The sequence below is a fragment of the Artemia sp. Qi Xiang Cuo genome, chromosome 8 (assembly GCF_049724085.1).
Source record: "Artemia sp. Qi Xiang Cuo chromosome 8, ASM4972408v1, whole genome shotgun sequence".
NCBI classification, from domain to species: domain Eukaryota; kingdom Metazoa; phylum Arthropoda; class Branchiopoda; order Anostraca; family Artemiidae; genus Artemia; species Artemia sp. Qi Xiang Cuo.
The window spans coordinates 25,185,971-25,211,507 of NC_142801.1; the positions used below are offsets into that span (position 1 = coordinate 25,185,971).

The 25,537-nt window shown below is 33.6% G+C and overlaps 1 protein-coding gene across 2 annotated transcripts in view; it reads right to left on the reverse strand.

Annotated features, from left to right (window-relative positions):
* Window positions 1-25,537, reverse strand: part of LOC148949269 (alanine--tRNA ligase, cytoplasmic-like) — a 143,231-nt gene that overhangs the window by 23,434 nt on the left and 94,260 nt on the right. For both annotated transcript variants that reach the window (XM_089093312.1, XM_089093311.1), the window contains exons 9-10: window positions 24,412-24,663; window positions 18,983-19,138 (exon numbers count right to left, since the gene is read on the reverse strand). In XM_089093312.1, the coding sequence (XP_088949438.1) occupies window positions 18,983-19,138; window positions 24,412-24,663 (408 nt within the window). The remainder of the gene's footprint in view (window positions 1-18,982; window positions 19,139-24,411; window positions 24,664-25,537) is intronic.

The following is a 25,537-nucleotide window of genomic DNA, read 5'->3' on the forward strand; positions in this document are numbered from 1 at the left end:
CAACCCCAAAGGGTTCCAATCCCCCACCCCAACCCCGAAGGAAGTCCCCGGTACTCAAAGGTTCCCAGGGCTCCCACCCGGCCCCCAGACCCTCAAAGGCCGACCCCAGGCCCCCCAAAGGCACATCGAGCTCCCAAAAGACCACCGGGGTCCCAAAGGCCTTCACCCGGTCACCAAATGTCCCCCAGGCTCTCAACCGGCCTCCAGGACCCCCAAAGGCCCTCCACCAGCCCCCAAAGGTCCCCCAGGCTCCCAAAGGGCCCCCACCCTCTCCCTCTCCTCCCCACTCCTCACCGTCACCTCCCCCTCCCCTCCCCCTCCCCTCCCCTCCCCCTACCCATTTTTTTAATATTTTTTGTGCATTGAGACACAGAAGGGACACCGTCCCCCAAGGGTCCCCCAAACACCCTCCCCGGGCCCCCCAAAGAGTCCGCTCTCCATTTTTTTAATACTTTTTTATGGCTTTATTATATCTTTTCTGAACAAGTTCCATTCATAATGTCATTCCTAAACCCATTTTCCAACGTCAAAGAGTCCCCACCCCAATTTGTAAATACTTTCTTGAATTTTTTAACATGGTATTTTTTAACTTTTTACGTTCCGACCTTTCTCAAAGAGTCAAATTTAAAGTTCTATTCCACATATTTTCCCGGAACAAGAAAAGTCCCAAGACATAAAAAATTTAAAGTTCACTTCTAAATTTTTCCGCAGAAGATAGGAAAAGTTATATTATGATTATAATTATTTTCTATGAAGATAAAAATTTCACTTTAATTCTAAATTTTCTTAAATTCAGTTCTGACCATTCTCAAAGAGATGAAAAAATTTAAAGTTCTGTTCCAAATATTTCCCCGGAAGAAGAAAAGTTCAACTTCGATTCTGAATTTTCTCAATGAAAATGAAATAAGTTATTGATCATTTCTATTTTCCCAAAATAATATAAAATTTTCCACTTCAATTCAGATTTTTCTCAAACAGATGAAAAAATTTAAAATACTGTTCTAAATTTTTCATAGAAGATAGAAAAGTTATTGTTCTCTTCTGAATTTTATCAAAGAACATAATTCATTTATAATTTCTCCAGATAAAATAAAAGGCTTCCACTTCAGTTTTAAGTTCACCAAGACATAAAAAATTTAAAGTTCAGTTCTAAATTTTTCTGTAGAAGATAGGAAAAGTTATACTATGATAGTGATTATATTCCATGAAGATAAAAAGTTTCACTTTCATTCTAAATTTTCTTAAATTCAGTTCCGACTTTTCACATAGAGAAGAAAAAAATTTAAATTTCTGTTCCAAATTTTTCATAGAATATTGGAAAAGTTATGCTTTTATAGTGAATATTCAAGTTCTCTTCTGAATTTTACCAAAGAACACAATTCAATTCTAATTTCTCCAGAGAAAATAAAAAAGCTAACACTTCAGTTTTAAGTTCGCCATGACATAAAAAATTTTAAGTTCAGTTCTAAATTTCTACATAGAAGATAGGAAAAGTTATACTATGATTGTGATTATTTTCTATGAAGATTAAAAGTTTCACTTAAATTTTATATTTTCTCAAGGAAGTGAAGAAAAGTTCAACTTCAATTCTGAATTTTCTCAATGAAAATGAAATAAGTTATTGATCATTTCTATTTTCCCAAAATAATATAAAAAATTTCCACTTCAGTTCAGATTTTTCTCAAACAGATGAAAAAATTAAAAATACTGTTCTAAATTTTTCATAGAAGATAGAAAAGTTCTTGTTCTCTTCTCAATTTTATCAAAGAACATAATTCATTTCTAATTTCTCCAGAGAAAATAAAAATTTTCCATATCACTTTTAAGTTTACCAAGACATAAAAATTTAAAGTTCAATTCTAAATTTTTCCATAGAAGATAGGAAAATTTATACTATGATTGTGATTATTTTCCATGAAGATAAAAAGTTTCACTTTAATTGTAAATTTTCTTAAATTCAATTCCGACCTTTCTCAAAGAGATGAAAAAATTAAAGTTCTGTTCCAAATATTTCCCCGGAAAAAGTTCTAGTTCAATTTAAAATTTTCTCAACGAAGTGAAGAAAAGTTCAAGTTCTCTTCTGAACTTTACCAAAGAACACACTTCAATTCTAATTTCTCCAGAGAAAACAAAAATCTTCCACTTCAGTTCTTTATTTCACAAAGACATAAAGAGATTTAAATTTCAATTCTAATTTTTCGGTGGAAGATAGAAAAAGTAATACCATACTTGTTAATATTTTCACGGACGATAAAAAGTTCTAGTTCAATTTAAAATTTTCTCAACAAAGTCAAGGAAAGTTCAAGTTCTCTTCTTCTAATGTTACCAGATAAAATAAAAATATTCCACTTCAGTTCCTTATTTCACATAGACATAAAGAAATTTAAAGTTCAATTCTAAATTTTTCGGTGGAAGATAGAAAAAGTAATACCATACTTGTGAATATTTTCATGGAAGATAAAAAGATCTAGTTCAATTTAAAATTTTCTCAACGAAGTGAAGGAAAGTTCAAGTTCTCTTCTGAATTTTCTCAATGAAAAAGAAATTAGACATTGATCATTTCTATTTTTCCAAATAATATAAAAATTTTCTACTTTAGTTCAGATCTGGCTCGAAGAGATGAAAAATTTAAAATACTGTTCCAAATTTTCTCAACGAAGTGAAGAAAAGTTCAAGTTCTCTTCTGAATTTTACCAAAGAACACAATTCAATTCTAATTTCTCCAGAGATAATAAAAATCTTCCACTTCAGTTCTTTATTTCACAAAGACATAAAGAAATTTAAAGTTTAATTCTAAATTTTTCGGTGGAAGATAGAAAAAGTAATACCATACTTGTGAATATTTTCCCGGAAGATAAAAAGTTCTAGTTCAATTTAAAATTTTCTCAACGAAGTCAAGTAAAGTTCAAGTTCCCTTCTGAACTTTACCAAAGAACACACTTCAATTCTAATTTCTCCAGAGAAAACAAAAATCTTCCACTTCAGTTCTTTATTTCACAAAGACATAAAGAAATTTAAAGTTCAATTCTAAATTTTTCGGTGTAAGATAGAAAAAGTAATACCATACTTGTGATTATTTTCACGGAAGATAAAAAGTTCTAGTTCAATTTAAAATTTTCTCAACGAAGTGAAGAAGAATTCAATTTCTCTTCTGAATTTTATCAAAGAACACAATTAATTTCTAATTTCACCAGAGAAAATAAAAATATTCCATTTCAGTTTTTTATTTCACAAAGACATAAAGAAATTTAAAGTTCAATTCTAAATTTTTCGGTGGAAGATAGAAAAAGTAATACCATACTTGTGAATATTTTCATGGAAGATAAAAAATTCTAGTTCAATTTAAAATTTTCTCAACGAAGTGAAGGAAAGTTCAAGTTCTCTTCTGAATTTTCTCAATGAAAAAGAAATTAGTCATTGATCATTTCTATTTTTCCAAATAATATAAAAATTTTCCACTTTAGTTCAGATCTGGCTCGAAGAGATGAAAAATTTAAAATACTGTTCCAAATTTTTCGCTGAAGATAAAAAAGTTCAAGTTCTCTTCGGAATTTTACCAAAGAACACAATTCAATTCTAATTTCTCCAGAGAAAATAAAAATCTTCCACTTCAGTTCTTTATGTCACAAAGACAGAGAAATTTAAAGTTAAATTATAAATTTTTCGGTGGAAGATAGAAAAAGTAATAACATACTTGTGAATATTTTCCCGGGAGATAAAAAGTTCTAGTTCAATTTAAAATTTTCTCAACGGATTGAAGAAAAGTTCAAGTTCTCTTCTTAGCTGTACCAAAGAACACATTTCAATTCCAATTTCTCAACATAAAAAAAAAATCTTCCACTTCAGTTCTTTATTTCACAAAGACATAAAGAAATTTATTGTTCAATTCTAATTTTTCGGTGGAAGATAAAAAAAGTAAGATCATACTAGAGAATATTTTCACGGAAGATAAAAAGTTATAGTTGAATTTAAAATTTTCTCAACGAAGTCAAGGAAAGTTCAATTTCTCTTCTGAACTAAACCAATGAACACACTTCAATTCTAAATTCTCCAGAGAAAACAAACATCTGCCACTTCAGTTCTTTATTTCACAAAGACATAGAGAAATTTAAAGTTCAATTCTAAATTTTTTGGTGGGAGATAGAAAAATTAATACCATACTTGTGAGACTAAAAATGAAGATATTTATGCAGAGTTTCAACTAGCTATGGCTAAGTTTGCTAAAGACAAGCTATTTTCTTGCAAAAACACACAAACTCAGAAGAAATGTTCAATGTTCATTTAGTACCTAGGTAATTAGACTAAAAATGAAGATATTTATGCATAGTTTCAACTAGCTATGGCTAAGTTTGCTAAAGACAAGCTATTTTCTTGCGAAAACACACAAAATCAGAAAAAATGTTCAATGTTCCTTTAGTACCTATGCAATTAGGCTTAAATGAAGATATTTATGCAGAGTTTCAACTAGCTATGGCTAAGTTTGCTAAAGACAAGCTATTTTCTTGCGAAAACACACAAAATCAGAAGTAAAATGTTCAGTGTTCCTTTAGTACATACACAATTAGGCTAAAAATGAAGATATTTATGCACAGTTTCAACTAGCTATGGCTAAGTTTGCTAAAGACAAGCTATTTTCGTGCGAAAACACACAAAATCAGAAAAAATGTTCAATGTTCATTTAGTACCTTGGCAAGTAGGCTGAAGTGAATATATTTATGCAGAGTTTCAACTATCTATGGCTAAGTTTGCTAAAGACAAGATATTTTCTTGCGAAAACACAAACAAAATCAGAAAAAATGTTCAATGTTCCTTTAGTACCTACGCAATTAGTCTTAAATGAAGATATTTATGCAGAGTTTCAACTATCTATGGCTAAGTTTACTAAAGACAAGCTATTTTCTTGCGAAAACACACAAAATCAGAAAAAATGTTCAATATTCCTTTAGTACCTACACAATTAGTATAAAATTGAAGATATTTATGCACAGTTTCAAATAGCTATGTATAAGTTTGCTAAAGACAAGCTATTTTCGTGCAAAAACACACAAAATCAGAAAAAATATTCGATATTCCTTTAGTACCTACCCAATTAGGCTGAAGTGAAGATATTTATGCAGAGTTTCAACTATCTATGGCTAAGTTTGCTAAAGACAAGCTATTTTCTTGCGAAAACACACAAAATCAGAAAAATTGTTCAATGTTCCTTTAGTACATACGCAATTAGTCTTAAATGAAGATATTTATGCAGAGTTTCAACTAGCTATGTCTAAGTTTGCTAAAGACAAGCTATTTTCTTGCGAAAACACAAACAAAATCACAAAAAATGTTCGATTTACATTTAGTACCTACGCAATTAGGCTAAAAATGAAGATATTTATGCAGAGTTTCAACTAGCTATGGCTAAGTTTACTAAAGACAAGCTATTTTCTTGCGAAAACACACAAAATCAGAAAAAATGTTCAATGTTCCTTTAGTACCTAAGCAATTAGGCTAAAAATGAAGATATTTATGCAGTGTTTCAACTAGCTATGGCTAAGTTTGATAAAGACAAGCTATATTCTTGCTAAAACACACAAAATAAGAAAAAATGTTCAATGTTCCTTTAGTACCTATGCAATTAGGCTGAAATGAAGATATTTATGCAGAGTTACAACTATCTATGGCTAAGTTTGCTAAAGACAAGCTATTTTCTTGCGAAAACACACAAAATCAGAAAAAATGTTCAATGTTCCTTGAGTACCTAAGCAATTGGGCTTAAATGAAGATATTTATGCAGATTTTCAACTAACTATGGCTAAGTTTGCTAAAGACAAGCTATTTTCTTGCGAAAACACAAACAAAATCAGAAAAAATGTTCAATTTACCTTTAGTACCTACGCAATTTGGCTGAAAATGAAGATATTTATGCAGAGTTTCAACTATCTGTGACTAAGTTTGCTAAAGACAAGCTATTTTCTTACGAAAACACACAAAATCAGAAAAAATGTTCAATGTTCCTTTAGTACCTACGCAATTAGGATAAAATTTAAGATATTTATGAACTGTTTCTACTAGCTATGGCTTAGTTTGCTAAAGACAAGCTATTTTCTTGCGAAAACACACAAAATCAGAAAAAATATTGTTAGGTTAGGTTATGTTAGATTAGGTTAGGTTAGTCTACGTACGCGCCCATATAGGTTAGGTTAGGTTGGATTAAGTTGGGTTAGGTTAATTTAGGTTAGGTGAGGTTCTATTAAATGAGGTTAGGTTAAGTTAGGTTAGGCTAGGGTCGCCTACGTACGCGCGCGTACGTAGGCTAACCTAGCCTAACCTAACTTAACCTAACCTAACTTAATCTAACCTAACCTAACCTAATCATACCCCTAACTTTTTGCATGAGTCTCACCTAACCTAAGCTAACCTAAGCTAAGCGTACGTAAGTTAACCTAACCTAACCTAATCTAACCTAACTTAATCTAGTCTAACCTAACCTAACCATACTCGCCGGAAAAGCTAAGCTTTTCCGGCGAGTATGGTTAGGTTAGACTAGATTAAGTTAGGTTAGGTTAGGTTAGGTTAACCTACGTACGCTTAGCTTAGGTTAGCTTAGGTTAGGTGAGACTCATGCAAAAAGTTAGGTGTATGATTAGGTTAGGTTAGGTTAGATTAAGTTAGGTTACGTTAAGTTAGGTTAGGCTAGGTTAGCCTACGTACGCGCGCGTACGTAGGCTAACCTAGCCTAACCTAACTTAACGTAACCTAACTTAATCTAACCTAACCTAACCTAATCATACACCTAACTTTTTGCATGAGTCTCACCTAACCTAAGCTAACCTAAGCTAAGCGTACGTAAGTTAACCTAACCTAACCTAATCTAACCTAACTTAATCTAGTCTAACCTAACCTAACCATACTCGCCGGAAAAGCTTAGCTTAACTTATCATAGTTAGCCTACGTACGCGCGCGTACGTAGGCTAAACTAGCCTAACCTAACTTAACCAAACCCAACTTAAACTAAACTAACCTAACCTAACTTAACCTAACCGAACTTAATCCAACCTAAACTCACCTATATGCGCGCGTACGTAGACTAACCTAACCTAATCTAACATAACCTAACCTAACAATATTTTTTCTGATTTTGTGTGTTTTCGCAAGAAAATAGCTTGTCTTTAGCAAACTTAGCCATAGCTAGTTGAAACTGTGCATAAATATCTTCATTTTTAGCCTAATTGCGTAGGTACTAAAGGAACATTGAATATTTTTTCTGATTTTGTGTGTTTTCGTCAGAAAATAGCTTGTCTTTAGCAAACTTAGCCATAGCTAGTTGAAACTCTGCATAAATATCTTCATTTTTATTCTAGTTGCGTAGGTACTAAATGTACATTGAACATTTTTTCTGTTTTTTTTTGTGTTTTCGCAAGAAAATAGCTTGTCTTTAGCAAACTTATCCATAGTTAGTTGAAACTCTGCATAAATATCTTCATTTTAGTCTTATTGCGTAGGTACTAAAGGAACATTGAACATTTTTTCTGAGTTTGTGTGTTTTCTCAAGAAAATAGCTTGTCTTTAGCAAACTTAGTCATAGATAGTTGAAACTCTGCATAAATATCTTCATTTAAGAATAATTGAATAGTTACAAAAGGAACATTGAACATTTTTTCTGATTTTGTTTGTTTTCGCAAGAAAATAGCTTGTCTTTAGCAAACTTAGCCATAGCTAGTTGAAACAGTGCATAAATATATTAATTTTTATCCTAATTGCGTAGGTACTAAAGGAACATTGAACATTTTTTTCTGATTTTGTGTGTTTTTGCAAGAAAATAGCTTGTCTTTAGCAAACTTAGCCATAGCTAGTTGAAACTCTGCATAAATATCTTCATTTTCAGCCTAATTGCGTAGGTACTAAAGGTACATTGAACATTTTTTCTGATTTTGTTTGTGTTTTCGCAAGAAAATAGCTTGTCTTTAGCAAACTTAGCCATAGTTAGTTGAAACTCTGCATAAATATCTTCATTTTAGCCTAATTGAGTAGGTACTAGATGAACATTGAACATTTTTTCTGATTTTGTGTGTTTTTGCAAGAAAATAGCTTGTCTTTAGCAAACTTAGCCATAGATAGTTGAAACTCTGCATAAATATCTTCACTTAAGCCTAATTGCGTAGGTACTAAAGGAATATTGAAAATTTTTTCTGATTATGTGTGTTTTTGCAAGAACATAGCTTGTCTTTAGCAAACTTAGCCATAGCTAGTTAAAACAGTGCATAAATATTTTAATTTTTAGCATAATTGTGTATGTACTAAAGGAACACTGAACATTTTTTCTGATTTTGTGTGTTTTCGCAAGAAAATAGCTTGTCTTTAGTAAACTTAGCCAGAGTTAGTTGAAACTCTGCATAAATATCTTCACTTAAGCCTAATTGAGTAGGTAATAAATGAACATTGAGCATTTTTTCTGATTTTGTTTGTGTTTTCGCAAGAAAATAGCTTGTCTTTAGCAAACTTAGCCATAGATTGTTGAAACTCTGCATAAATATCTTCACTTCAGCCTAATTGCGTAGGTACTAAAAGAACATTGAACATTTTTTCTGATTTTGTTTGTGTTTTCGCAAGAAAATAGCTTGTCTTTAGCAAACTTAGCCATAGCTAGTTGACACTCTGCATAAATATCTTCATTTTTAGCCTAATTGTGTATGTACTAAAGGAACATTGAACATTTACTTCTGATTTTGTGTGTTTTTTCAGGAAAATAGCTTGTCTTTAGCAAACTTAGCCATAGCTAGTTAAAACTCTGCATAAATATCTTCATTTAAGCCTAATTACATAGGTACTAAAGGAACATTGAACATTTTTTCTGATTTTGTGTGTTTTTGCACGAAAATAGCATGTCTTTAGCAAACTTAGCCATAGCTAGTTGAAACTCTGCATAAATATCTTCATTTTTAGTCTAATTGCCTAGGTACTAAAGGAACATTGAACATTTTTTCTGAGTTTGTGTGTTTTCGCAAGAAAATAGCTTGTCTTTAGCAAACTTAGCCATAGCTAGTTGAAACTCTGCATAAATATCTTCATTTTTAGTCTCACAAGTATGGTATTAATTTTTCTATCTTCCACCGAAAAATTTAGACTTCAACTTTAAACTTCTTTATGTCATTGTGAAATAACGATCTGAAGTGGAAGATTTTGTTTTGTCTGGAGAACTTAGAATTGACGCTTGTTCTTTGGTAAAATTCAGAGGAGAACTTGAACTTTACTTAACATCATTGAGAAAATTTTAGATTGAACTAGAAATTTTTATCATCCGTGAAAATATTCACAAGTATGGTATTACTTTTTCTATCTTCCACCGAAAAATTAGAATTGAACTTTAAATTTCTTTATGTCTTTGTGAAATAAAGAACTGAATTGGAAGATTTTTGTTTTCTCTGGAGAAATTAGAATTGAAGTGTGTTCTTTGGTGAAGTTCAGTGGAGAACTTGAACTTTTCTTCCCTACGTTGAGAAAATTTTAAATTGAACTAAAACTTTTTATCTTCCGGGAAAATATTCAAAAGTACGGGATTACTTTTTCTATCTTCCACCGAAAAATTTAGAATTGAACTTTAAATTTCACTGTCTTTGTGAAATAAAGAACTGAAGTGGAAGATTTTTATTGTCTCTGGTGAAATTAGAATTGAATTGTGTTCTTTGGTAAAATTCCGACGAGAAATTGAACTTTTTTATCTTCAGTGAAAAATTTGGAACAGTATTTTAAATTTTTCATCTCTTCGAGCCAGATCTGAACTAAAGTGTAAAATTTTTATATTATTTGGAAAAATAGAAATGATCAATGACTAATTTCTTTTTCATTGAGAAAATTCAGAAGAGAACTTGAACTTTCCTTCACTTCGTTGAGAAAATTTTAAATTGAACTAGGACTTTTTATCTTCCATGAAAATATTCACAAGTATGGTATTACTTTTTCTATCTTCCACCGAAAAATTTAGAATTGAACTTTAAATTTCTTTATGTCTTTGTGAAATAAAGAACTGAAATGGAATATTTTTATTTTCTCTGGTGAAATTAGAGATGAATTGTGTTCTTTGGTAAAATTCAGAAGAGAACTTGAATTTTTCTTCACTTCGTTGAGAAAATTTTAAATTGAACTAGAACTTTTTTTCTTCCGTGAAAATAATCACAAGTATGGTATTACTTTTTCTATCTTCCACCAAAAAATTTAGAATTGAACTTTAAATTTCTTTATGCCTTTGTGAAATAAAGAACTGAAGTGGAAGATTTTTGTTTTCTCAGGAGAAATTAGAATTGAACTGTGTTCTTTGGTAAAGTTCAGAAGGGAACTTGAACTTTCCTTGACTTCGTTGAGAAAATTTAAAATTGAACTAAAACTTTTTATTTTCCGTGAAAATATTCACAAGTATGGTATTACTTTTTCTATCTTCCACCGAAAAATTTAGAATTGAACTTTAAATTTCTTTATGTCTTTGTGAAATAAAGAACTAAAGTGGAAGATTTTTGTTTTCTCTGGAGAAATTAGAATTGAAGTGTGTTCTTTGGTAAAGTTCAGAAGAGAACTTGAACTTTTCTTCACTTCAGTGAAAAATTTGGAACAGTATTTTAAATTTTTCATCTCTTCGAGCCAGATCTGAACTAAAGTGGAAAATTTTTATATTATTTGGAAAAATAGAAATGATCAATGTCTAATTTCTTTTTCATTGAGAAAATTCAGAAGAGAACTTGAACTTTCCTTCACTTCGTTGAGAAAATTTTAAATTGAACTAGAACTTTTTATCTTCCATGAAAATATTCACAAGTATGGTATTACTTTTTTTATCTTCCACAGAAAAATTTATAATTGAACTTTAAATTTCTTTATGTCTTTGTGAAATAAGGAACTGAAGTGGAATATTTTTATTTTCTCTGGTGAAATTAGAAGAAGAGAACTTGAACTTTCCTTGACTTTGTTGAGAAAATTTTAAATTGAACTAGAACTTTTTATCTTCCGTGAAAATATTCACAAGTATGATATTACTTTTTCTATCTTCCACCGAAAAATTAGAATTGAACTTTAAATTTCTTTATGTCTTTGTGAAATAAAGAACTGAAGTGGAAGATTTTTGTTTTCTCTGGAGAAATTAGAATTGAAGTGTGTTCTTTGGTAAGGTTCAGAAGAGAACTTGAACTTTTCTTCACTTCGTTGAGAAAATTTTAAATTGAACTAGAACTTTTTCCGGGGAAATATTTGGAACAGAACTTTAATTTTTTTCATCTCTTTAAGAAAGGTCGGAATTGAATTTAAGAAAATTTAGAATTAAAGTGAAACTTTTTATCTTCATGGAAAATAATCACAATCATAGTATAACTTTTCCTATCTTCTATGGAAAAATTTAGAATTGAACTTTAAATTTTTATGTCTTGGTAAACTTAAAAGTGATATTGAAACTTTTTATTTTCTCTGGAGACATTAGAAATGAATTATGTTCTTTGATAAAATTCAGAAGAGAACAGGAACTTTTCTATCTTCTATGAAAAATTTAGAACAGTATTTTAAATTTTTTCATCTGTTTGAGAAAAATCTGAACTGAAGTTTAAAATTTTTATATTATTTTGGTAAAATAGAAATGATCAATAGCTTATTTCATTTTCATTGAGAAAATTCAGAATCGAAGTTGAACTTTTCTTCACTTCCTTGAGAAAATATGAAATTGAAGTGAAACTTTTAATCTTCATAGAAAATAATCACAATCATAGTATAACTTTTACTATCTTCTATATAGAAATTTAGAACTGAACTTAAAATTTTTTATGTCGTGGCGAACTTAAAACTGAAGTGTCAGCTTTTTATTTTCTCTGGAGAAATTAGAATTGAATTGTGTTCTTTGGTAAAATTCAGAAGAGAACTTGAATATTCACAATCAAAGTATAACTTTTCCAATATTCTATGAAAAATTTGGAACAGAACTTTAAATTTTTTTCATCTCTATGTGAAAAGTCGGAACTGAATTTAAGAAAATTTAGAATTAAAGTGAAACTTTTTATCTTCATGGAAAATAATCACTATCATAGTATAACTTTTCCTATCTTCTACAGAAAAATTTAGAACAGAACTTTAAATTTTTTATGTCTTGGTGAACTTAAAAGTGAAGTGGAAGCTTTTTATTTTCTCTGGTAAAATTAGAAATGAATTATGTTCTTTGATAAAATTCAGAAGAGAACAAGAACTTTTCTATCTTCTATGAAAAATTTAGAACAGTATTTAAAATTTTTTCATCTGTTTGAGAAAAATCTGAATTGAAGTGGAAAATTTTATATTATTTTGGGAAAATAGAATTGATCAATAACTTATTTCATTTTCATTGAGAAAATTCAGAATTGAAGTTGAACTTTTCTTCTTCCGGGGAAATATTTGGAACAGAACTTTAAATTTTTTTATCTCTTTGAGAATGGTCAGAACTGAATTTAAGAAAATTTAGAATTAAAGTGAAATTTTTTATCTTCATAGAAAATAATCACAATCATAGTATAACTTTTCCTCTCTTCTACGGAAAAATTTAGAAGTGAACTTTAAATTTTTTATGTCTTGGGACTTTTCTTGTTCCGGGAAAATATGTGGAATAGAACTTTAAATTTGACTCTTTGAGAAAGGTCGGAACGTAAAAAGTTAAAAAATACCATGTTAAAAAATTCAAGAAAGTATTTACAAATTGGGGTGGGGACTCTTTGAGGTTGGAAAATGGGTTTAGGAATGACATTATGAATGGACCTTGTTCAGAAAAGATATAATAAAGCCATTAAAAAGTATTAAAAAAATGGAGAGGGGACTCTTTGGGGGGCCCGGGGAGGGTGTTTGGGGGACCCTTGGGGGAGGGTGTCCCTTCTGTGTCTCAATGCACAAAAAATATAAAAAAAATGGGTAGGGGGAGGGGAGGGGAGGGGAGGAGGGGAGGGGGAGGGGAGGGGAAAAGGGGAGGGGGAGGTGACGGTGAGGAGTGGGGAGGAGAGGGAGAGGGAGGGGAGGATGGGGGGCCCTTTGGGAGCCTGGGGGACCTTTGGGGGCCGGTGGAGGGCCTTTGGGGGTCCTGGAGGCCGGTTGAGAGCCTGGGGGACATTTGGTGACCGGGTGAAGGCCTTTGGGACCCCGGTGGTCTTTTGGGAGCTCGATGTGCCTTTGGGGGGCCTGGGGTGGGCCTTTGAGGGTCTGGGGGTCGGGTGGGAGCCCTGGGAACCTTTGAGTACCGGGGACTTCCTTCGGGGTTGGGGTGGGGGATTGGAACCCTTTGGGGTTGGGGTAGGGGACCTCACAACACTGTTCAATGGAACTTGTGTATTATAACGACCACACTCAAAAATCATCTTTTAAATCATCTTTTAAATCAACGTCTCTAACGGTTTCGCCGAAATAATTCCATAAGCTGTCTAAAACCGTTTCGCCCAAATAATCCCTAAAAGTAATTTCATCGTGTTCCTTTTGTTTGGCATCTCAGTGCTTTCACATTTCAAATTTCTAGGAAACCCTTTCCTACGTTAATCTCTTCATCTCATAAATTTTCCTAGCTAAACTATTATGGTTTCGTTAGAATATCAATTTATCTCTCCGACTTAAAGGTCCGTTAAGCCGTATTTAAAAATAGAATTTCTATCTCTTTAGACTCCCACATAATTCCAAGATAACAAATGATGTCATTTATAATTCATGACACTAAAGATCAATGAAGCCCTATTTAAAAATAGAATATTAATTTTTCTCTCTGACCTAAAGAACGTTTATCCCTCAGACCTAAGATTAAAGAAGCCTTAATGTTTCTTAATTCCCCCTTCGTGAATCACTATTTAAAAATATTATATTATTTTTTCTCTCTGACCTAAAGAACGTTTATCCCTCAGACCTAAGATTAAATAAGCCTTAATGTTTCTTAATTCCCCCTTCGTGAAGCCCTATTTAAAAATAGTATATTAATTTTTCTCTCTGACCTAATGAACATTTATCCCACAGACCTAAGATTAAAGAAGCCTTAATGTTTCTTAATTCCCCCTTCGTAAATCAATAATTTCCCCCATCGATTATGTAAATCACCCCTCATGTCATTACACGTGGCCAAACAACAACAGATCGATTGACCTTGACCCCCATTAGACTCGATCGATAATCCTTGAATAAATTATGTCCCGTCAGCATTAAACTAAATTGTAGATGGCAGCAGGGGTGTTCGTTCTGTAGCTTTAGGGTCACTTCTACTTACAACTGTGTACTAGTTTCCGTAACCTAGGCAGGGTAGGAATAGAGCTACGAGGTACCGTCATTATTATATTGACAGGGAGGTTTGTTACCTCCAAGGAGAGAGTTAGAGATTTCCTAGCTGCAACCAAGGGTGAGTACATCTGACTTTAGAAAGCGGCCACTTGACCAACCCATCATTTTTTCATACCCTGGAACAGGGTATACTGTAAATCGGGTAGTACCAAACCCGATATTTACAGAACCGGTGTGGTAGACGCGGGAATCACATTATTATTTGGGGCTTTCCCCTCCAATAAGTGGTGACACCCGTATATTACCACGCCAGTGGCGTTGTGGCCTACCGGTATAACACTGGTGGCTAAACACCACGAACATAAGGCTCTTAAAGAATTTTCTCAAACTCGTGACCTACTTACCAGGCATTTTACATTGCACCACTTGTTCGAACTCAACAACATATATACACAGAGTCTGTTTTGATTTAGTTCAACTTCTCCCTCCGCAATTTCTGAAATTTTCACCTTAATATCCTCAGCCTTAGAAGTAGTTGCAGTATATGAGTGTTAGCCGTGGTAAAAGCAATAGTAGTAGTAGTACTACTACTACTAACAACTCACCGCAGCACCAAGCCGCCTGAGGGCAATAGAGCTATATACGCTTATTCTCCATCCTAATCTATTAAGAGCTTCCCTATATGAACTCTTCCACGGAGTCTCCATTTCGTTTAAATCATTCTTTATGACGTCCTCCCACCCAAGACGAGGACGACCTGCTTTCAGTTTAGCCCTAGACGGTTAGCCGAAAAGGACAATCTTCGGCAATCCGCACAACTTGCCCTAGCCATCTCAAACTTTCTTTCATTATAGCCCAAGAAAGCGGCATTGAACCATATTTTTCGTACAGCCTACTGTTTGAAATACGGTCAGTTTGCCGGACACCCAGAACAATCCATAGACAATTTCTCTCGAAAACATCTAGTAAATCTTCATCCACTTTTCGGAGCGCCCATGCTTAAGAGCCATATTTGACCACTGTTATCAGTGTAGCTTCTAATATTCTAATTTTGGTTTACAGACTTATCTTCCTATTTTTCAAAAAAAAAAAAAAAATTAACTGTGAAAAAACAAAAAATTTTAACTGTGAAAATCTATTCTAGTACCCTGAACTCGCAAAATCTCTAAAATTCATTCATTTTGCTCACACTTTCATCTAGGATGCTTAAATCATCAGCATAATCTGAGTCTAGGAGAGTATTTTCTCCCCATTTGATTCCTTGATCTCCCATTGCCTTTCCTGTGCTCCTTAAGACAAAGTCCATCAAAATGATCCATATAAAAGGGGATAGAACACAACCCTGCTTAACTCCTGATTTAATACAAAACCAGCCGGAAACCTCATTTCCTACCGTAACCGCAGGAGTGTTATTCTTGTAATTAGCACTAATCACTTTAATGTATTAGTCTGGTATACCATACAAGGATATAAATAGCAACGAAGACCACACTGCCTTTCCATCATAAACAATAAGTACATAGAACAATAGGTAATTTTTTATATTTCCTTATCTTATATGAAAAAGTAGCGTTCCACAGTCTTATATACAGAGATAAAAAAAAAATCCCTATTGTTCTACTTATTGTTTATCATACAAGGATAAGACCTTTACTAAGGCTCTTCTATCCATAGAATCGAACGCTTGTTCGTAATCTATAAAACTGAGGACCAAAGGTGTTTGACAACTCAGGCACTTCTCAATTATTGATCTAAGAGTGAAAATTTGGTCGACACAACCTCTGCCTTTTCTTAAACAGCACTGTCCTTCACTTAAAACTTTGTCTACAGCACCTCACAGTCTTAAAAGTATCATATTACTAAGTAATTTGCTACCTACAGAGACCAGACTAAAAACAGACTAAACAGTGGTTTTATTAGTTTTTCCTAAAATCATTAAGCACTTCCCCTTTTTCAAAAATCATATTCATAATCTTCAGTAACTTATATCTAACCTCAGAGCCATAATATATAAGAAACTCATTTACCCCACTATTACACCTGGAGCCTTTACAAGAACTCATTTACACCAGGAGCCTTATTATTTTTTTAATCATTTTAGTACTGTCGCTAATTCTTCCTCACAAAACAAATCTTCCTTCACATCCAAGGCATCACATACTTTTTTCTTTTCCTGTATATCTTTTCCTGTAGCTTTGTCTCAGTTTAGTACGTTCTCAAAATGTTCTACCCATCTCTCTTTAATTATTTCCTTATCACTAATTGCGGCCCCGTTCCTATCTTTAACTGGGACAAGTCCAGATTGATTACTCCCTTTCAATATATTAGCCTGACAGTACAATATTTTAATATAATACCGTCAAACAGCATCTTCCAGATCCTCGGCAATTTTAACCATGGCCTCCACTTCACACCTCCTTAGTTCATGCTTTGATGCTTTCTCCACTTTCTTTACATTCCTTTTGTTTTCATATGATCTATCACTCAGATAATTCTTGTACAAGACCCTTCTCTTTATTAAACATAAAGCTTTTTCACTAATATTCCTTGCTGCAGTCCTAACTTTTTTCCCTAAGACACAGTCAGCAACTTCACAAATTGTTTTACTAAAATTATTCCAACCATCTTCCACACTGTCAAATTTTAAACTCTCAAATTTAGCATTTAATTGTTCCTGTAAAAATTCTCTTAAATTCTAAAGTCTACCAACATCATAACTTCCCAGGAAGTAATTACCCTTCCGAAATTTGAGCTTTAAATTAACCCCAGACATTATTAGATGATGATCTTTATTTTTAACATCAATAACAGCACTCCTGTATACCATAGTATCCTGCATTGATCCAGCCAGTCTTCAGTTTACTACAACATAATAAATAAGGTTTGCTTTCTTACCATCATGTGAGTACCATGTTAACTGATGGGCCATTTTATGACCAAACACCGTATTGGTTATAACTAGATTGTCATACCTACGAAATTATAGCAGTCTGTGGCCATTACTATTTTCCTTTCCAACACCAAATTTACCTAGGCAAGGATACCATCTATCCCTATTTCTACCAACCTGGGCGTCAAAATCTCTTAGTAAAAGAATCATATTTCTGCACGGGACCCTGTCTATTTGCTACTGTAACTGCAAGTAAAATTCATCTGAGTCACTAGTATTTCCGTCAGTCGGTTTTACAGGGACATATACTACTATAATTGATACCCTAAACTTTTTAGTCATAAAATGAGCAATTTGTATTCTATTATTAATACCTTCCCAGCTTAAACAAGACTTAGCAAACTTCCTTATTCATCATGAGCCCTACTCCCTGTCTATGTACCCCATCCTTCCTGCCTGAGTAACAAATTTATATCACCTAATTTCATACTTCCTACCCCTAGGAAATAAGTTTCTGAAACTCCTAAGAAGTCCACTTCGAATCGTCTGAATTCCTCAGGCAAAAAGGCTATACGATAGTCATTTTTTAACGTCGTAACATTCTAAGTTCCAATTTCCATGTTATTTCAATCATTGAAATTATATTGGCCTCAGGAAAAGCAATCATCCCGGCTATCAGTGCTGGACGGGGATCACATATCTTCTTAAGTCTACACCGGAGCACTTAAGCCGGCTTAGAACCGGACAACAGGAAGTCCCTGGGACCTCCAGCATGAATGGAGGCTTCGCGCGATACTGGGCCCATCTTCAATCAACAAGAGTCGAAATCTTGCACACACAGTCTCAAGCCTATTACCTCCGACTCATTATATATTCATCCCTACATATATTATGCTACTATGAGGAGGCAACCCATAGTAGATAAATCAGCTAGGAAGGGGTTTTTCAGCCCGAAAACGCCCGTCAAAACAGACCAACCCCAGAAAAATTATCCATTAATCAGAATCCCGTGCGAGTGCAGTGTCGCTTACTAGGCTATAATTTCCTCGGGGGGCAAAACTAAGACTCTAGTCAAAAGTAAGATAAGCCTGCATAATTCAAGCATCCAGAGAAACAGACCCATTTTGCTTAGTATATCGTTGTCTTTATGATAATTTTTGGCTCATTTTTCAATTTTCACAGTCATTTTCACTTGATTCGGGAAAATTGGCACAAACTCTGCCCCCCCCCCCCAGATTTTGACGAAACTACGCGAACGCTCCAGAAACACAATGGCGGCTTAATTAGAATAAGAAGCTTTTCTAAAAGTTTCAAAGCACCTTAACATGAAGAGGGAGGTATTGAGGAGGGGACGGCTAATATATAGCATAACTTCAGTTCTTTTTAAGTTTCAAAGTTGCTCCTTACTTTCAGTTGGAAAAAAAGACGACAGCTGTTTTTTTTTATAGAACATTTTGGAAGTATATTAAACATACATATAAATTAAGGAGATATAAGTACAGATATTGGGTATTCGTAGTTGTTTTTAAAATAGGATGGTTTTTGCTAATATAAATACATACAAATATTGTTAATACAATTTGTTTATAAACTTTATATGGACAATAAATATATACAAATCAATATTGATCACAGCACTTTAGTACAAATTAGAGTAGAGCAGAATCAAATAAAAAATATAGCGGCGTTAGCCATCTTAGCTAATCCTTTTCTTTTTTGAGGGTTAACGGCACCATACACAGTTAGGTGGTATTGATCATTTTGACCTGTACAGTATCTTGTAAAAGGTAGCAATAATAAACGGCTTTACTTAATTGGCAAAAAGCCTGAGAATGTTAAAGACTGGTTAAAATAGACCGACGTTACCTTAAACTCGTGTTCTTCCCCGATCGATTTAAGTCTTAATTCAACTTCATGTAAAGGAATATTTTCGACATGTGCCGTTTCTCCAGATATTCGTACATCCAAATCATGGAGGGCACTTTGAATCCATTTTTCTGCAGTAAGTGTCTCAGAGATGCCCTATAAAATCCAAAGATCAAATTAAATATTCAAACAAGTATTCGACCTTAGCTGACTCAATAGACTGACAATTTCAGTTTTACAGTAGCTTCCACAACTACAATACAATAACTTTTTAATGTTATTGTTCTCTCAGTCCATGTATCGGCAAGTATCAGTTCTGAACAAGCAATAGATACTTTTCATGCTGAACTTAATAAGGTTGTAAAAAAATACCAAAACGTAGCCTCTTCCGTGGTTACTTGAATGTACATGCTGGCAGAAGATCGGTAAAGGGCAGAAGGAGTATCGGGAAAAAGTTTATGGTCAAAGATGTAAATGAGGAAAATGGTGGCGCAATTTTCAAAAAAAAGAACTGCCTTGTGATACCAAACACACCTTTCATACACAGGCCCCCTCACGCCCAATCATAGAGGTCTATGGAAAGGGATCACCTTCTTATCTAGACTACTCAATCGCACATTCCCACTGAAGATGGTCAATGAAGAACTGGAAAGCTAACAGAGCACCCACCACGGAACGGACCCTACCTGATTAAACGTGAATTGTGATTAGCCTAGCAGGAACTAAACAAAAAGAGCCCTCTAGAGGACTCATTGTTCCCTTCTCAAACACCCGGTAATAGTGGAGTAACTCCGTCTCAAGCCACTTCAGTGTCTTGAAAGACATACATCCTAACGAATCACCGGGATACAAGGACTTTGATGCAACAGTTGATGTAGACTCACAGAAGCTGCAAAATACGTTCCAAGATGTAGCAGATGAAAGTGACGCGAGGAAAGTGAAGAGAGAAAGTGAAGCGAGAACAGAGACGGTGGATGTCTGAGGAGATTATCCACTTTGCAACAAAGAAAAATATTCTACCATTACACCCCTAAGCCAAATTTAAGCGTCCCGTCAACTGATTGTATTTGTTGGAATTTGTTGTTGATTGTACTTCGAAATGGGAGATGCCCAGTGAAAATATACCGTCTATAACAACAAGAGGTTTGAGTCTACTTAAACGATTTCGTAACTTGTTCCCGCTCTCAGTGTTAAAGATCATTTATAGTTCACCTATCTATTCTTATATTGTATATGTGCGTGCCTTTTGGGCAAGTAACTTTTACGCTAATTATAAAAGAATCTAGACAATTCAGAATAAATAAACTTGTCTTCTGGGGAAATGTGCTAATGTTAGTGATACACTCACTTGTTACTGCTATTTTAAAATCTTCAATATTGGCAAGTTGCGAGATCCCTAGTTACTAAAACTGGTATACCAATATGAATGATGTTACACCAGCATATTTCGTGGACATATAGTCTGCTAATTCTAATTGTCAAGCAGTAATGCCGGTCATCTAGTATACGAAAAGGGAGATACAGTGAGGTTAGCCCATGTGTTCCGTCGCATGAATGTAGCCCTCTCGAATTCCTCCCGGACAGCATTAGGGGTATTGTATTGTTTTTTTTTTGTTTTTTTTTTCGTTTAAATTCCAGTTTAAAAGCTTACTCCTTAGTCCAAATGCAGGGTGAGAGCAGATTACTTGTGGATATCATCTTTCTTTTTTCTTTCTTTCTTTCTTTTTTCTTTCTTTCTTTTTCTTTCTTTCTTTCTTTTCTTTATTTTCTTTCTTTCTTTCTTTCTTTCTTTCTTTTGTCTTTTCATTATGTGATTTAATTGATTAATTGAGGCACTGTGTACAGGTCATTTGACGTTCTAATAGTGGCTAGGTTTATTTTATTCATTTGTTGCATTGTGAATTGCTGAAAATAAAGGAATCAATCCCAAATCTCTGTCATTATATCACTTCCTGCTCAGCCCAAGAATAATTCAGCTTTTCCACCGTCTTGTATCCGTACAATTCCTCAAACACTCCAAATGCCTCCCAGGGGTCTTTATACAGGTGTCAAGGTGGAGCCGCCTAACAAGGATGAAATACTGGTAGGAATAAAAACAGAACAATAATAAAGCACTAAGAGTAGATGCATTGCCAGCAGAGATTTACAAGAGATCCCAAGGCTTCTTCCTAATCACCTACAAATGCTGCTGAACTACATTTAGAAACAGGGAGCATTTACACGAAATTACAAAGTATAAATCATCATCCCCTTGTTCAAAAAAGAGGATAGAACTTAATGCAAGAAATATCGAAGAACATTTGACATAACTATGATTGTCAAAAAATTAACTATGGATATTCTCAACCACTTTAGCTCAGTCAGATACCTCACCACACACACAAAAAAAAAACAGTTTCGACCTGGAATGGACAGTGTTGATTAGCTATTTACGCTCCGACAAATATTCGAGCTTAACATAAAACACAACGAGGTCATTATAGCCCTCTTCATGATTTATTATCTACTTTCAACCATTAGAGAAGGCAAGTGGTTTGCGATGTGTAAAGACCGTAATATGCAGAAGCTGATACCCCTCATCCAGGCATAGTATCATAATATCCGTGGTTCCGTATCAGCTGCTGGAGAATTATTATTCATTTTCGACATCAAATTAGCATGAGACAAGGCTGTGTACTCTTCCCCATTCTGTTTATTTCGCTATCGATTGGATAATGAAGCGCACTATGCACTCTGTTAAGAGTCGCCGAGGTCAGTCCTGATTTCTCCATTAGCGAACCAAACTATACGGATGATATTGTCTTGCTGGCTAACCAGGTAGACGGTGCACAAGTCAGACTGTGGAAAATGGCGTTTTTAAAGTCTAAATAGTTTAAATACGTCTTTAGATTTAGATTTTGTTTGATTGTTTTTTTTTTTTTTAGCACTGAAGACGACTTGGCGGAGGTCCTTGTTGAAATATTTGCTAGTTCTTCGTCTTTATATTTTGCCTCTGGCTGACAAAATCCTAGTTTTCTCACCTATTTGATTTGATTTTTCATTTATTATTTCCTTTCCTCTCTTGTTTTCATATGTCATGTATAGCCAGTGTGGTCTTAAAATGTATTCTTGATAATGGCCTTCCAGCCATTTATTTGCCAATACCCTTCAAAGATTGATATAAGACATGCTTCAGACTCAAGTCTGATACCTTAAAACATGGATAGATGCAACAACTAAAACAATTCGGCAGCTTACAAAGATTTAAGCAGCTGCTTTTATGCCAAACTTTGGCAATGCCGTTCTAATAAGAGTACATAACCTCTTAAGCTCCAACTATTGGTAAATGATTCTATTTGTGTTGGGTTACTTTTACCTCATTAATGCGTACCGTACTATATGTTTGTACTTACGTGCAATGAAAAGAAAATTATTGGTGACTAAAAACATATTATTAATTTACAGTAAAATTTAAGTATGTTAATCATGTTTCTGGAATTATACTTGATCATTTGACACTGGTTCTAGTTTGGGATTATGGCCAGTTTTACTTCTGTGGCATTATCATATTATATTGGTGAATTTGGACGGCTCTGAAATGGCACTTATTGAGAAACTTTTAGCCAAAAAGCTTCAAAAGTTTTTTTTTATTTTTGATTTACCAAAAGCTTAAGAGATACATTAAAAAATGCAGTATTGAGTAGAATCTTAGAGGCCGTTTTTACGAAGACTTGAGTTGAACTCGAGTTCAACTTCCACGTGGATTTATGTTTTTGCACTGGATTTGCTCGCTGGATGTATGTTTTTGCGTAAATCCTCCTCGAATCCATCTAAAGTTGAACTCGAAGTTGAGCTCAAATCCGTCGTTTGTTCAACTCTGTATTAATAGCAGGGTAGAACGTCAACCTGGTAAGTTGAAAATCCATCTCGAAGTTGAACAAAAGATGGATTTTATCTATCTTTCATTGTTTTCACAAGGAATTTAGTTTAACTCGAGTTCAACCCGAGTCTTCGTGAAAACAGCCTCTTAGAGTGACAAGACTAGAAATATCTTCAGTGAGTCATTAAGTACATATGGCTAAAATAACACCTTCTGTATACGCCAAAAGCGCCGTATCTCGAGCAAAAATGTTCCGACTGGGCGATTTTTTAAAAACAACTCTAGCTTGAAAAAAATAATCTTTGAAGAACCCAAAGCACAATCACCGAAAATAAAACACCCAAATGGCCTAAATCATCTTTTCTGACAATATATGATTATCTAACATTATCTCATTAGCCATATCAGAAGAATAACCGTTTGTAATAGTAACCAAAACCTAAAAACTAGATTGATTCGCAAAAATTAGTAAATCCAAATATTATACTTTTGATGGTGATTCCAAATGTTTAATATTTATCAATTGCAAAATTACTGATAAAAAATTATCAGAATTATAAAGTTTTTCTCAGAATATTTTTAAGTGAACCTTAAAGAAGTAAAACAATCCGCAAGCTACTTAAAAAAAAGACAAATCGTAAAAACTTCATTATTGTTTAGATGCGTTTGCACGTAAAAAATTTTGTCATTTTTTTTAATTTTTCAGCTTAATCGAGTGCATTCAACAGTAATCCAATTTCTCAAATTAAACTGAAAAGAAAAGAAAAACTATTCATAATAAAACGACGGCTATTACGGAGATTGCGACGCATTATGAAACTTACCAATTGTCAACATATTACACTTAGTCACTTCTTATACTATTTTTTAAGGAGCTAAAGCATTAAAGGTTCTAGATTTTTTTTAAATTTATTATTACTCCAATGCCAGATTTTTTATAGTAAAACTGACAAGGGCACTTTGGCACACGAAATACATGAAAATCTTTAGAGAATATGACTCAGAAATCAAAAATTGTATTTGACGCTTGAATAGGCAATGACCAAGCTTGCTTGGCTTGAGATCAGATGTGATACTTAGGCTAGAATAAGCTGAAACAAGGTGACTTTGGAAACTACCAGTCTTTATTCTTAATCTTAATAATGAAACATGTAATTATTTTTGTTTCCGCATTCTTTTTATTTACCGTATGGATGCTATAAGCGTTTAATGCTATAATCATTGCTACATAGTAACACCTAATTAGGAAGCCACTAATGACAAAAACTGCAAAAAAGACGATTCATTATAAGAGTTGCATCACGGAAAAGCCAGGAAGGCTAAACCCTTCCCCTCCCCCCTCCCTTTGGAAAAAGGAAGAAAATAAAAAAAATTTTTTAGAGACTTAATCCCCTTTGTATTTGCCCGGCCTTTGTCCTCATATGTGTTTAAAACCAGATCACTTTCATTCTAATGGAGATACTACTTCCTGCTAAGTGCTTTAATTCATCATTATGACACTTATTCCTTAGAAACTTACCCCCCTCCCTGACCCAGACAAAATTTCTGGTCTTCGTCCTTGATTTCTTACCTTTGGTATATAAGTTTTTGCAAAAACACCTTCAGAAGTTGCGTAACAAATTGCGAAAGCTGTGTTATTTTTTGTCATCTCCTTTGTAACTATGTCTGGTCGGACTTCGACACGTTTAAACTGTCTGAAAGCTTCAGGCACCTCAAGAGACACAACTAAAAAAGTTAATCCATTCCTTTTAGCAGCTACAACTTTTTCTTCAATTTCCGCCTTAAGAACTGAATTCAAAATAGTTTGAGGCTGTCCCTTTACCTACAAAGAAAACAAACATTCACCTTTAAAAGATATCATTCTCTTTTATTAACCTATAAAAGAGAAAAATAGAACATAACACAATATGACCTATTCAGCACTAGTACAACGTGGGCCATGGCAACAAAAAAAAAAAAAAAAAACCATCTGCGTTGTTTTTTACGGAAAAAACTCATCTTTTCATTATCTTCTTCTCTCTTTCTGCTGATTCTCAATAAATAAAAAAGGAATAATTAACCTTATAGATATTATAATGAGTATAACGATACAGGATAGAAAAACAATACAATAATTGAATACAATGGAATACCCATAGCTTAAACTACAACAAGATTACAAAAGTTCAAATTGCCAAATAATTAAGACGTTCTAAATATTTTATCGAACTAGACTGTATAAAACTTCCGAGTCGTAAAATTCCGTAGGACTAAATGAAAGTCATTTTTTACGTCTGCCCAAAAAGAACGATCACATAAAAAATTAAGTGTTTTTAATAAGAAGCAACCGATTAAGGCCAACAAAAGTGTGGCAGATATTTGTGACCCAGTCACCGCAGTCATGCTTAAGGGTCGTAGCTGACATCTTCACACCTCATCACTCAAATGGAGGATCAGCAGGGCAATTCAGATCGGTAGGGTCAAAATAAGAGTGAACACACGTTGTTCTATTGATTCCCCTCTTTGAGACCATCTGAGCATATAAAACCTTTAGACATGATAGAGGCAAAATGTCATAAGAATATTTCTATATTAAAACTGTGGTACTCAAGCTTCAAGAAAATCAGAGAAGCTTCGAAGTGTCAACTATTAGGCAAAACTAAAAAAAAAAGGCAAAAACCAAAAATTAGACTAAAATTTTTAGACTAAACCAATTT